General features: G+C 42.1%; 1 protein-coding gene across 1 annotated transcript in view; it reads right to left on the bottom strand.

The window, feature by feature from the left end:
* Positions 1-6,932: 6,932 nt before the first annotated feature.
* Positions 6,933-13,204, bottom strand: part of arhgap39 (Rho GTPase activating protein 39) — a 46,497-nt gene continuing 40,225 nt past the window's right edge. Inside the window, exons 7-11 of the mRNA XM_078259940.1 lie at positions 10,854-10,927; positions 9,801-10,000; positions 8,418-8,509; positions 7,763-7,932; positions 6,933-7,091 (exon numbers count right to left, since the gene is read on the bottom strand). Of these exons, the coding sequence (XP_078116066.1) occupies positions 6,933-7,091; positions 7,763-7,932; positions 8,418-8,509; positions 9,801-10,000; positions 10,854-10,927 (695 nt within the window). The remainder of the gene's footprint in view (positions 7,092-7,762; positions 7,933-8,417; positions 8,510-9,800; positions 10,001-10,853; positions 10,928-13,204) is intronic.

Raw genomic sequence — 13,204 nt, 5'->3', positions numbered from 1 at the left:
ACACTCATACACACTGCCGCAACATTTCAGCTCGGCCGGGCTATCGCCAAGGCTTCTCATTCACTGTGATTTTACAGGAAATCAAATTAAAACATTTGGCCATATTCATACCTCATAAAGAAATCAGTTGTCAAATGAGGGACAGGTTTGTTCTGAGGACTTTATTTTTCTTCTGTGATCTAAACTTTTTTTTTTCTCTAAGAAACAATTGGCTGTCAGAAAAGATGAGCGCACCTTAATGCCAAAATCAGATATTCTGATTACCATAATGCGAAAATATTGTCACATTTGTAACTGCCATAGCAACCTAGCATGTTCAATGTCTCAGAGGGCGAGAAACTAACTGGACCCAGGATGACTTACGACTAAGTAACTACTAGTGTAGTTCACAAATTGTATCTTGTTGGTTAGTAAGATAGTCACCAATACATCTAAGGGTCACCTGTGTGGTGTAGCGTTAGGACTGTTTAAACCTGGCAACCCCACTATGAGGACAGGACGATGGCATCATGTTTTTCTTAACTTGCATTTAGCAGCTAGTTTGATTCTAAGAAAATGGTGTGTTGGGGGGAGGGATGAAAGTGGTCTCTCTTTGCACAGAATGGTTACAGCATGGTTCAGCGATAGAGGGCGATGCAGCTACTGTAGATTGATGGCTGACGTCTGCAACCCGTAATCTGCCCAGACCTTAACAAAAGTCACACTATTCCTCGAGACAAATCACTTCTTTTTGGAGTATGAATCAGACGTACAGTTACAGATATTGGGGCTTATAAACACTTTGTGGTAGGCGTACTTGAGGGAATTATAGGTGGAAGTCCACAGACTGTTTGGAGATGGATTTAAATAGCCACTTTTAGACCTTTATCAAAGTGAGCAAAATGTACATTAACCAGACTTGGGGGAGGGGGGAGAAAAATGAAAGAATCCCCACCCTGTTGCAAACTTTCACAGCTATATCCACTGTTACGTGTGGTGCTTTTTCTCGTTTCTCTCTCTTACTTTTACATAGTCTGTGACAGTGTCAATGTTCATGTTCTCTTTGTGGAGTGTGTATGTTAGAGTGAGTGAACTGCACATCACACACACAGTGACACCCATCACAGTCTCTTCAAAAAGAAAAAAAAGTTTCTTTAGCCAAAGATTAACTGTGAGAGTGAGTGACATCTGGACCTTTTAAGGTGGAAGTCAGTGGGTTTTTTTTGTTTTTTTTTTTTAAGGATGGGCCGTGTGTGTGTGTGTGTGTGTGTGTGTGTGTGTGTGTGTGTGTCTCTCTCTCTCCATGGAGCATTCACAATCATTCTTTCAGTTGTGTCACAAAAAAAACCCCAAATGAATCAAACTGTTACAGCAAGATTCACAGTCATACATCAACACATATGTGTCCTACCGTAATGAAAACTACAGTTGATCTCTCTCTCTCTCTCTCTCTCACACACACACACACACACACACACACACACACACACACACACACACACACACACACACACACACACACACACACACACACACACGCCTACATTACAATATCTTGAGAAGGCATTAAGGAAATCTTAAATAAATATAAATAAATTAAATCATATAAAAAGAATGGGTTAACAACATAGAAATTCTGTTAAATACAGCAAAAATCTCAAATGAATACAATAAACAACAGTACTTGCTTGTAGACAAAGACCATATGGATGCAAGAGACGGGTACGTTTTGTAAACAGTGACAGACAGACAAGCAGGTAGACACATTCACAAATCATTAGTGAGCAGAAAGGCCTGTCGGGGCTCAGTGGTGGAGGACTTGGTCTGTGGGGTTTGGGAGAGCTGGCACTCCTCAAATCCCTCCCAGGAAGTGTGAGCATAGTGTGTTGTGTTTGAAACATTAATGGTGGGGGCCTTTTATTGGCAGTGCTGCTATCATCCCTACTACTGTTAATCTGCTGCTCATGGATATTCAGGATGCCTGTGGTCAACCGGACCAAATGCTGTGGCAGAGCGGACAGACGTGACCAGATTTCCTCAAGATTACCTAATGCTAAAGATAGGGCTGGGCAATACAATATCAATATAAATCTTTTCCTGTATTTAAAGGCTCCATTACAGTAAAGTGATGTCATTTTCCGAACCTACCAGACTGTTTTAGCTGTTCTATTATTTGCCTTTATCCACTTAGTCATTATATCCACATTACTGGTGATTATTTATCTAAAATCTCATTGTGTAAATATTTTGTCAAAGCACCAATAGTCAACCCTACAATATCGTCGCAATATCGTTATCGAGGTATTTGGTCAAACATATTGTGATATCTGATTTTCACCGTTATCGCCCAGCCCTAACTAAAGAATACAAGACTGTTGGTGAGATCAGTTTACAGGCAATCATCTGTCCGAGCCTGGCTGCGCACGTTCAGCCAGTAAGGAGAAACTAAACTGGCCTTCTATGTGTTAAGTGATTCGAACATGGACACCAAATACACCTGCACCGTAGTTACTGTCTCCAGTGCTGCATGCTAGAACATTATAGCAATTACTATCTTGCACAATATGTAACACTCAGTATACCGTAATAGCACCACTAACCGTAGTGTGTGTATGATGCGAGATTATAGAACTTTTGAAAAAGGAGAAAACTAATTCTCCCTCTTACAAATGAAAAGTTGAACTCCAAAAAAAACAAAACAACACACACTGTCTGGTATGACCAGTAGCTTATGGTGGCCAATGTTGGCTAATATTACCAAACATGGTACAGGACATCATTGAATCAGTTTGATGACTTCATGATTCTTCTCTTTTTTCGTGTTGCTGTCACTCTGTTTCAGCATCCACCGTTACAACATAACTGTCACTTGTGGCCGGCCACAGTGCCTGCTGTTCAGCAAACGTTAGATAGCATAGTCCCGATATGAAGAACAGGAAACCTCTTGTGAATCGGATTTCACTATCCCAACATTGTTGACCCCATTGCAAACCATGTGGTCACAATTCCTGTAGCAGTTTGTTAACAAGTAAGCCAGATAGAAATAAGCAGTTCATTTCTAATTAGCTGTAGTCATTGTTTTGTGTTAATATTGGATGTTGTTTGGAGGCAAGAGCCAGCTTTGATGTCACTTCTTAAGTTCTTTTTGCCAAGGACGAGGTATTGGCTCAAAATTAGTAGGAGACTTTTTTTTCCCAGCTGACTGCTCATGCTGTAGTTATGGCTGATATGATATATAAAACGGAGTTTGAGTGTGCCTGCTAACACACAATAACTAGGATCACTAAGATTGCTGACCGTGTACAAATGTACAAATATATATACTGTATATGTACTAATATAATGGAGAATACTACATGCAGTGTTAGTAAAATGTAGTATATAAAAGATGTTGTATGCATACAACATTTACAGAACTATACAGGGCTCGCCCATGTCATACTTTTTGTCAGAGCTTTTAAATACTACATAGATTGCAATTTAATACCTGTATTACTGTCATACAAAGTATGAAAGTATGATTGAAAACCAGTAGGGACAATGTGGTTTAGAATTATTCATCATTATATTTTTGACACTTTTTTTTTCAAGAATATATAATAATATGTGTAGCTATACTCTAGCTAGCGGTAGTGACAGTGTTTGTTACAGGAGTGATGGTGCTGACTGAAACGCCACAAAACAGGACTGGGCAGCGTCCTGCAGCACAGTCCACTGTTAAAACAAATCCACTTTTAGTCTATAGTTATACAGTTACAGTACAAACTCCCGCACACTGTCTAACTTGCAAAAAAAATATAAAGCTTAATAGTAGGCAACGTTTCGCTACTAGACCATCTTCAGGCAGATGTTGCCTGAAGATGGTCTGATGTCTGATTTTCGGGCAAACGGTCTAGCACCGGAACGCCTACTATTACAGTTTATATATTTTTAGTTAGACACTGTGCGGGAGTTTCTTTCCAACATTTGACCACGTTGTAGATGTGCGGAGTATTTTTCTGTTCTGAGTCTATAGGTATATATCGGTTACACTTTACTGGAAGAGTAATACATAAGAGTAACATGAAGCGGTCATGAACGTGTCATAAACAAGTCATACAGCATTCGGGTTTTGGCATGACAGGTTAGGGTTAGGGTTCATGTGTCATGACTGTGTCATGTGTTCGTGACAGTGTCATGTCACTCTTATGTAGATACCTCTTTAGTGTTACCATAACTTCTAACTAAGCTAACGTTACTGCCGACAGCAGACAAGAGAAATATATTAGACTTTTATATTAGACTATAATAGACTTTTGTTAATAAATGTAAGACTTATTTGGACCTTTTAAGGGAAACTAAATCCATTGCTTTTGAAGACTTGTTAAAACCTGCAGATGCCCTGAATAAAATATATAACGTGTGCAGCCGATGGTCCTAACACAGTCAGTCACAAAGCAGGATGAGAAGCAACCCACGTTGATAATAAAAACGCGTTGCGTATGTTGTGTTCTCGCCATACTTAAAATGTCTAGAATGTACCAACAATATCAACACAATCTTTGCCAATGTGTCTATAAACCCAATGTGGCGGAAGTGTTGCAGCCTTGAAGTCAAAAAAACACAACTCGGGGTGATTTAGTGTCCACGTTCTCCTCACTTGATGGCTTAGTGGCCAACAGAGCTACAGTATCACCTTATCACCGTCTTCACAGCGACACGTGTTTGTGGTCATGCTGGCAGGCAACATTAGCCTGGTCCTACCAGACTCTCGTACATTTCATTTGTACAGAGAGTCTGGCCACTCTCCGTTGACAAGTGTTAACTTTCTTGAAGGCGGGTACTCTGTTGAAGTTTAAAACTATTGGATGTGCCCAGAGCCACTCTGGTAGCCTGGCTCCGTCCTCCTACGTACTGTCTGGTAGGACCAGGCTAACAAGAGGGGAGACGACAAAAAATCGGCTTAGCATCACTAGCGTTAGCCTCAGCCAACTCCTTCACCACTAACGGAGCGAGATGGAAAATCAATCTGTTCCCAAACCCCGTGGGGAGGAGGGCCACGACATCATGGCCACCAACACAACTCGGCAAAGATTGTTCTTACTCGGGCTTTAACTTCTGGAGATTCGGCAGCGTTGCCACAACGGACCGCATCTTTCTCCGCCGCCATTACGGAACTGTAACTCAAACTAGCGCACGTCACGGCCTCAACGTCATCGTTCTCAGCCACTCCCTCTGTTCGCTGATTGGAAAACCCAAGACTATACCGCGAACCCAGACGGAGTACTGAAGGAAAATGAAAATTGAACGGAAGTAAGTAGGAGGGCGGAGCCAGGCTAAGGCAACATCTGACTAACGGAATGAAGTTGTGTTTCGCCCCAACTGTTTTTGTCTCGATGGTTTCTGTCCAGGGCTTTAAACTGACGCCCGCCAACCGTCCAAATGCGGCTTAAAATTAAGTTACATTAACAAGTAACATTAACATTGTAAAGTTACTAGCCAACACCGCATCTGTCTGATGTCGGTGTTGCCAGATTGGTCTGTTTTCCGCCCCAGATATTGGGGCAGTTGCTGTGTGTTTGGCTTAGAAACGTAATCTTTATCTCGCAGCGCTGCTTGTTGTACTGATCTTACATTTCCCCATGAACACCATGTTGTGACGCGTCATACGACCGCAGCGCGCGTGCTATCGATATTACGAGCTGCGCTGAAACGAAGGGAGACAAAAGGAACGACCTCAAACAAACCAGAGGAGCCAAAATTAGTTAAGTTCAAGAAAGAAAAAAGTAGTTAGTTTGGAAAAAAAAAAAAAACTAAAAACATTTGGCTAATGGAAAATCTGATTGGCTGGTAACTTTAAAAATCTACCAGCCGTGTTGGCTGGTGATAAAAAAAAGTGAATTTAAAGCCCTGTTTCTGTCACATTAAGACAGCAGTTTGTCATCGTGAGGCAGGGTCACAAACAGAGGAGCCTCTGCGTTGAGTTCTCAGCTCCTACTAAGTTGTGGCAGTGTAAAACGGACACAGCATGGCCTTTACACCTGGTGTCTGAGGCGTACTGTACATATAGCGGGGATCAATCGGATATAATAAAGTACTGAGGGAATGGTGCAGTTAGGCTTTATATCTTGTGGAAATCTGGTGCTGAACCCTAGGAATAATTTGCTTAGCTTAGTGTATGTGAGAGACCTTAACACCTTGTGTGTAATGTATGTTTGAATGCATCATTCATCTAGGTGACAATTCTTGCTTTGCGTTAGATGGTATTGTACACTGCAGAAGGTGGAATCGTGTGGCAAGACTTTTCAATGCAAGTGTGTGCATGTACTGATATGTGTGTGTCAATTTGTATGTGACAGTGTATGTGTGTTTAAGCAGGGGAAAACAAAGAGATACATCGGTTCATATTAAAACAAATAAGTTGAATTTAAAATGAACCTTCGAGGGGTCCTGAACTCTGAGTGTGCCAGTGACGCTAACGTGAATCCGATGAAATGATGAGATCCCTGCTAATTCCTTCATACTGTATGTGTATAACTGTATTAATGCATGTGAAGGCACACACAGTACTGTTAGCATACGAAAACACTGGAACTCCAATACAGGTGTTTGTTTTTGTTTTTTTTCTTGTGTAAATGTCAGTTAAAGGACTACATCTACAGAAATAGAAAAAACAGCTGGGTCAACGCAAATGTACAGTGGTCAAACTCGAAAACAAGGCAGTTTTGTTAGTTCCAGAAAAGTAAACATGTTGAAGAGGCGAGGTATTCACCCAGCGGCAACAATGTGTATGTATGATGTTCCTGTGCTGGGGGGAGTGTGTGGGGCCCTGTCATGGAGGGGGTTGAAGGGAGTTGTAGGGGGGTAAAGTATGGATGGCTTGTGTGTGCATGTGTGTGTGTGTGTGTGTGTGTGTGTGTGTGTGTGTGTGTGTGTGTGTGTGTGTGCGCGCGTGTGCGCGAGCGATGGGGGGGCTATAGCATTCCATCCATGAAGCTGGTGTCCAGCCGCTGGATGAGCACCCGGATGAAGGACATCTCCTTGCGCGTGTTCTCAAAGATCACCCTGGGGTCGTCGGACTGGCAGCGCAGACAGTTGGGAGCCATGACCATGGCCAGGTTGTTCACATCCATCTTGGTGATGGCCACATTGGCAGACTGGGCAAATACCTGAACACACACACACACACACACACACACACACACACACACACACACAACGTACAGTTAGGGCTGGGCGATATGAAAAAAAAAGAAGAAAAAAAATCAAATATCACGATATTTTCGACCAAATACCTTGACGTCGATATTGCAACGACATTGTAGGGTTGACAAGTGGTGCTTTGACAAAATATTTGCACAATGAGATTTTAGATACATGATAATCAATAATGTGAATATAATGACTAAGTTGGTAAAGGTAAATAATAGAACAGCTAGAACAGTCTGGTAGGTTCAGAAAAGACAAGACTTATGTCATATTACAGCATCCAAAATCTAAGACGATCTCTAGTCTCATATGGTCATATTACAATATTGCAATATCCAAAACCAAGACATACAATACTATGACTTTTTCAACATACTGTACTATGACTTTGTTACTACTTTTTTTGACATAGTATACTATGACTTTATTTGACTTTTTTTTAACATACTATACTTTTACTTTGTTATGACTATTTTTGACATACTATACGATGACTTATTGGTATTATAAGTGTGTGTGTGTGTGTGTGTGGGTGTGCATGAGTGCGTGTCTGTGTGCATGTGTGTGCATGCGTGCATGTATGTGTGTGTGTTACCTGTAGGAAGCGGATGAGGTAGCAGAGCACCAGTTTGTTGATGTGTGGCAGGCCTAGCACCACGTTGACAGCTGCCTCTGGGTTGTCATAGTGATTTATGCACTCCTCATAAAACTCGTGAGGGATGAGAGGCTCCTCCAGCTCCCTGTACCAGAGCTTCAGCAGAGACGCTGGGAACACACAGGCACAGAGGCAGTAGGACATGACACCTCCATGAAAACTCATTCAAAACCTGTTTAAGAACTAAATGAAGTCATTGGAACATTTATTCTGCCACACTTATGTTACATTAACTGCATCAGCAGAAATCTGCCTCACAAACCCTGATTAAATAACCATCACCAGCCTTCACTGTTTTTTATGATAAAAAAGAGGGGTTGTTTACTTCATAGTCTGTGTACTTGTGTTATTACATTGTCTGGGTCACATGACAGTGACTTATAACCAAAAGATGTATCCTGGAATTCATTTAAAACTTTAATTTGTTTAAAAAAGTAATACAAAAAAAACTGTTTGTTACTGTTTGGGGCTACAGAGAGTTAGTGTTAGTTATTCACCAACAACTTCCTGTACATGACAGCAGTGTGGAGGACCACCGCTGATCTCCAGCAGTGTGTGTGTCTGTGTGTGTGTGTGTGTGTGTGTGTGCGCTTACCTGGGATGTGCGGGTCCTCCAGTCCTGTGGGGATTTTCCATTGATCCACTTGCAGCTTGAGGGCATTGACTTCATCTATGTCCCCTGGCACCCTGGAGGTCAAAGGTCACAAGCTGGTTACACTTCAGCCCCTCGTCCCTCCAGTCTCAGTCTCAGTCTTCTCTGTATGTGTTGCGACTATGTTACATTCCCCAATCCAATTCTATGAGAACTCCGATGAAAGTTGTTCTCATCGGTCATTAACTGTAACACTGTTTTCCTCCCTCAAGATGTATCTGTGTGTACTTGCCTTGAGACAATCCTTCTGACCATCCTGACTCTCCCTCTTATCTTAACTACATGTCAGCTAAATGAATGTAGCGATTGTTAGAAAATGTGTATGTCCTCGTGTGTCTCATTAAAGCTTCAGGACACTGTGAATTGGACCCTGCTTCGTGTTGCTTTGTTCTCCGAAGCCACTGCTTTCAGAATCAACTCACAGAGGTCAAGCCAGTAGATCAGGGGTCTTCAACGGTTTTTAAGCCAAGGACCCCTTAACTGAGAGAGACGGATCAGGGACCCTCTACTATATATATATACATATATATATGTTAGAGGGTCCCTGATCCGTCACATTCCTAGTAGAAATTATAATCAAGTTCTTTTGGAAATGGCATGTGTATGGGCCACTGGGGGCAGCAAACAAATCTTTACGAGCTACTCTAGAAATACAACTGTTCACAGCACAATTCCAACATGGTATCAGAATCATGGAAACATGAATTAGTTATGTGACAAGGGCTGGGAAGATTGGCAGAACAGGCAGCCAAGTGGCAGTACTCTGATCCAATGGATTGGCGGAGGGCAATCATATTTCAGGGGCCCTGTGTCTGACACTGGCTTTTGAATGGCAGACACCGCCAGTAACAATAAAAACTAAATACTATACTATCTCTATAGAGCGACAACTACAGAAAGTTAAATAGACATTTCTTGGTATTACACAATGTGCATCATTATATTAATCAGACCAGCACTTCCTCTCTATGATTTTTTATTTAATCCATGACAACTGCATGGACAAAATCATTAACACACTTTAAATTCTGCATGTGTCTTGTCATTCTATGTTGTACACTGCAGGCCAATATAAAACAGATAGCAGCACTCCATCAATTACATGTTTATTAGTGTGTTCAATAGTTAGAATTGAGGGCAATTAATGATCACTCAATCGTTTTGATGTCACCTGTGAGAAAGTCTTCTTCCTTCATATCATTACTTTCAAACTGTGAACACTGACATCTGAATTCCAATAAAAGACCTGCATTGTGTTCATACTCGGCAGCCCTCTCTGTTCTGCTCCACTCAAAGTCCCTTCTGCTCCCTCCTCCACTCAATCACCTGAAGATGCCTTCTGTCTGGTCTCCATTGAGACCCAGAACTTCTTCAGAGAGGCGGGTCTGCACCCAGGGCAGCTGGTTGTCTGGATACCGCTCCTTCTGGAGCGCCATCACCTCGTCCAGGGAGGAGCCAAACATGGAGGGACTGAAGATGGCATTCCTGGCGTGCTTAATCTCCTCCAGACAGGGCTTCTGCACGCCCTGAAGAGAGAGAAACACACATGCGCACGCACGCACGCACACAGAAGTTCATGTTAATACAGCAGGGCAGATGAAGGACAGCTTGGGTACTTGCAGGATGTGGGTCAGAAAGCAGTGGGAGGAGAGGACAGTCATATGTTCAGATATCAGTGAGAAAAACATTGGTCCAGCCACAGGACACACAGCTCATGAATGTGCTGTGAGAGGTTAGCAGGTTAACACCAGTCACTGCAGAGTCCTAAACGTGACAAATCATTCAGTCAGTGACCTGCTGAGATTCTGCCACTACATGATACACAGGCTCTGAGCCAAGCTGCTGCCTGCCAACACACACACACACACACACACACACACACACACACACACACACACACACACACACACACACACACACACACACACACGACATGTCCACCAAAACCATGGGCATTAATGTGCTGCTATAACAACCTCCACTCCTTCTGGTTTCAGGCTTTCTATCCGATTTTGGAAGCAGGCTGCAGGGATTTGCTCCCATTCAGCCACATTACAAGAGCATTAGTAAGGTCCACTGATGATGGGTGATAGGACTACAGTGATCAACTGCTTAAGGAAATTACTGAGCTTTTAAAAAAATTAAACTATATATTTGTGAGCTGTTTTGAAGATTTACGTGTTCAGTAGGAACCAGTGGGCTTAATCCACAGACAGCTAGAGAAGTCAGAAAGTAGACTAACACAAGGTTGGCTAATGCTCTTTTCATGAGATTAATGGACAATAATAACATATAGAATAACCTCAGCTTTGTACTATAGGTTTTGTCGTTTGACCGCGGCAGAAACAACAACATGAAGACAGACAACACGCTGCTTACCTTCTTGGCACCAGTCAGAGCAGCTTTTGTCAGTTTCCTGTAGCAGTATTTAGCATAGCTGCTAATGGCCACTCCTGAGGAAACAGAGAAAATAGGACATATTTACAACCTTTAGAAGATTTCCAATTTTGTCATTTTTGCATACTGGTTCAACAGCAACAATTTCATTCAGTTCAGGAAGTTGGAATTTGTTAATAAGCACTGGGTCAGAGGTGAAGCAGCCGAAGAGTGGAGTCCATGACCCAGGGTTGCTTTCCGTCATGAACCAGATTACAGCTTCTATTAAACAACGTAGGGATCGTTAGAAAGACAAGGCCAGGGTCTTTGGCTGCTGTGGCCGTTTATTCACACCAAACATCAACACCCAACAGCTGTTCATCAAATCCATTTTATCCCCTCAAGCTGTGTTACCATGGTTACTAAACATCCTCTTAAGACAGAGCGCAAAGCCATTATTACACCACTAGTCCTATCCCCCCACTATCAGTGTTGAACACACACTATAATAGGTTTTAGTGAATTATTGTCCTTAAGTCCAAAGCAAAGAAACTGAAGAAAAAAAAATGTCACCGTTTTGGGGACCGTTATCACCTGACCAGCCCAGCTCTGCAACACTGGAGCGGGAACTGGGGCCATCTTGGGATGAGGCAAAAAAAAGTCTTACAGCTGCCTTATTTATTGATTTTCTTTATCTATCGACGTACGTATATTTATTTAATTAAGCATTGCGTTAGTGCGTGCAGGACACGGAAGTCATAGGCCCACTAATTGAATTATCATTCCAGCCAGTCACAACAAATCACAGCCATTTTCACATCAGGCGGACCATTTAAATGTCTCCCTATTCTTCTCTGATTCATGCTACTCCAATGCTGCCTCCATCACCCCAGCCTCCACCTTCCCGGTTTTGGGTGTCATCATAACTATGTCTGAAATTGTTTTGATGTCTTGGATCGGGCCTACTCTTGTGTACGGGGATGGGGGGGTCTCAGCAGCGTGCTCCCTGTGTCATCTTTGCATGGAGCTTGGCTGATCCAGGGAGCATCATCACGACAGAGCCTTCATCGCCAAGTACAACTGTATTTCCATTTGTTGCAATAAATGGCTAAATCTATGACGAGAGTGTTCCTGACTCAATATGCAGTTTGTTTTAGCGAGTTTTATAATTTATTTTATTATTTTTATGCCACTTATTTATGCATCTGTTTTTTTATGGATTGTTTTTTAACAATCTACAGAAAATGATGTACTTATTAGCCACTCCTAGAGCTTTTGTTTATAAGATTTATATATTTAAGTTTCTTTTGGTTTTAAGTGTAATGCCTCTGGTGTTTCCTCACTTCTGATGGTGTTTCCTCAGCTTGGTTCCTGTTTTTAAGTCATTCATTTTTGTCGATATAGGGGTGGGTGGGTGAATGGGGCTGGGGGGGAGGTATATTATGTAATATGTGTGTGTGTGTGTGTGTGTGTGTGCTGGGGGGGGGGGGTATTAGGACTTGTATGAAGCACGTTGTGCTACATTGACATGTATGAAAAGCGCTATATAAATGAAGTCTGATTGATTAATCACTTAATCCAGGTTTATTTAATGTTCAGCCAAGCAGTCTTGTTGGGTTCAGGTTCATGAGTGCTTATGTAAAATAATGTGAATGTCAATTTAAGGTATCAAACAACATGTACTGTTTCTGTCTATGTGGCCTAAAGACTAGTATTAATGAAGGGTGACAGCTGGTGGTTGAAATTAGATGTGTGTAAGAGCGAGCTGTCCCTAAATACCCTCAGGTTGACCTCTGACCTCGACAAGATGCTTAGAGAGAGAGCTGAGGAGAGACGCCACCATGGTGGAATAAACCGCATTCTTCATAACCGTGTTAGGTTATTTAAAATATGTACAGGGTTTCCCCCAGAAAAGTTGTGTAGCCCGGTGTATCCCCAAGTATCTTTTTCCCGACTTTTTCCGGTGACAGACTGATGGCAGCATTAATGTAGAGCCCAATAGTTTCTCTGCTAACAGAATCAGCGAAGTAATCGTGAAATTGAGAATTTAAAAAAAGCTATAAGACAGATTCCATAGTGCCCTACATTAGGTCAGTGCTAAAAGCTAACTGGAGAGTTTCCAACCGACTGTAACTGTAGTTTAAAAAAAAACGGCTTAAAAGTACAAACCCCAATTCCAATGAAGTTGGGACGTTTGTACATTAAAGAAAAATTCCAAGAGGCTTAGGCCTGGTGGGGGGCAACTTAGCACTTATTGCACCAGGCTTGCAATACACTGGGGGAAACCCTGATAACCAGAATCCTGTGCGTAAGGGAAAATACGACAGATAAATAGAGCAGGATTTTGCCATGTG

This window comes from Sander vitreus, chromosome 9, assembly GCF_031162955.1.
Source record: "Sander vitreus isolate 19-12246 chromosome 9, sanVit1, whole genome shotgun sequence".
Taxonomy (NCBI): domain Eukaryota; kingdom Metazoa; phylum Chordata; class Actinopteri; order Perciformes; family Percidae; genus Sander; species Sander vitreus.
Note: the sequence above shows the minus strand (reverse complement) of the source record. Positions and strands in the feature narration are given on the sequence as shown.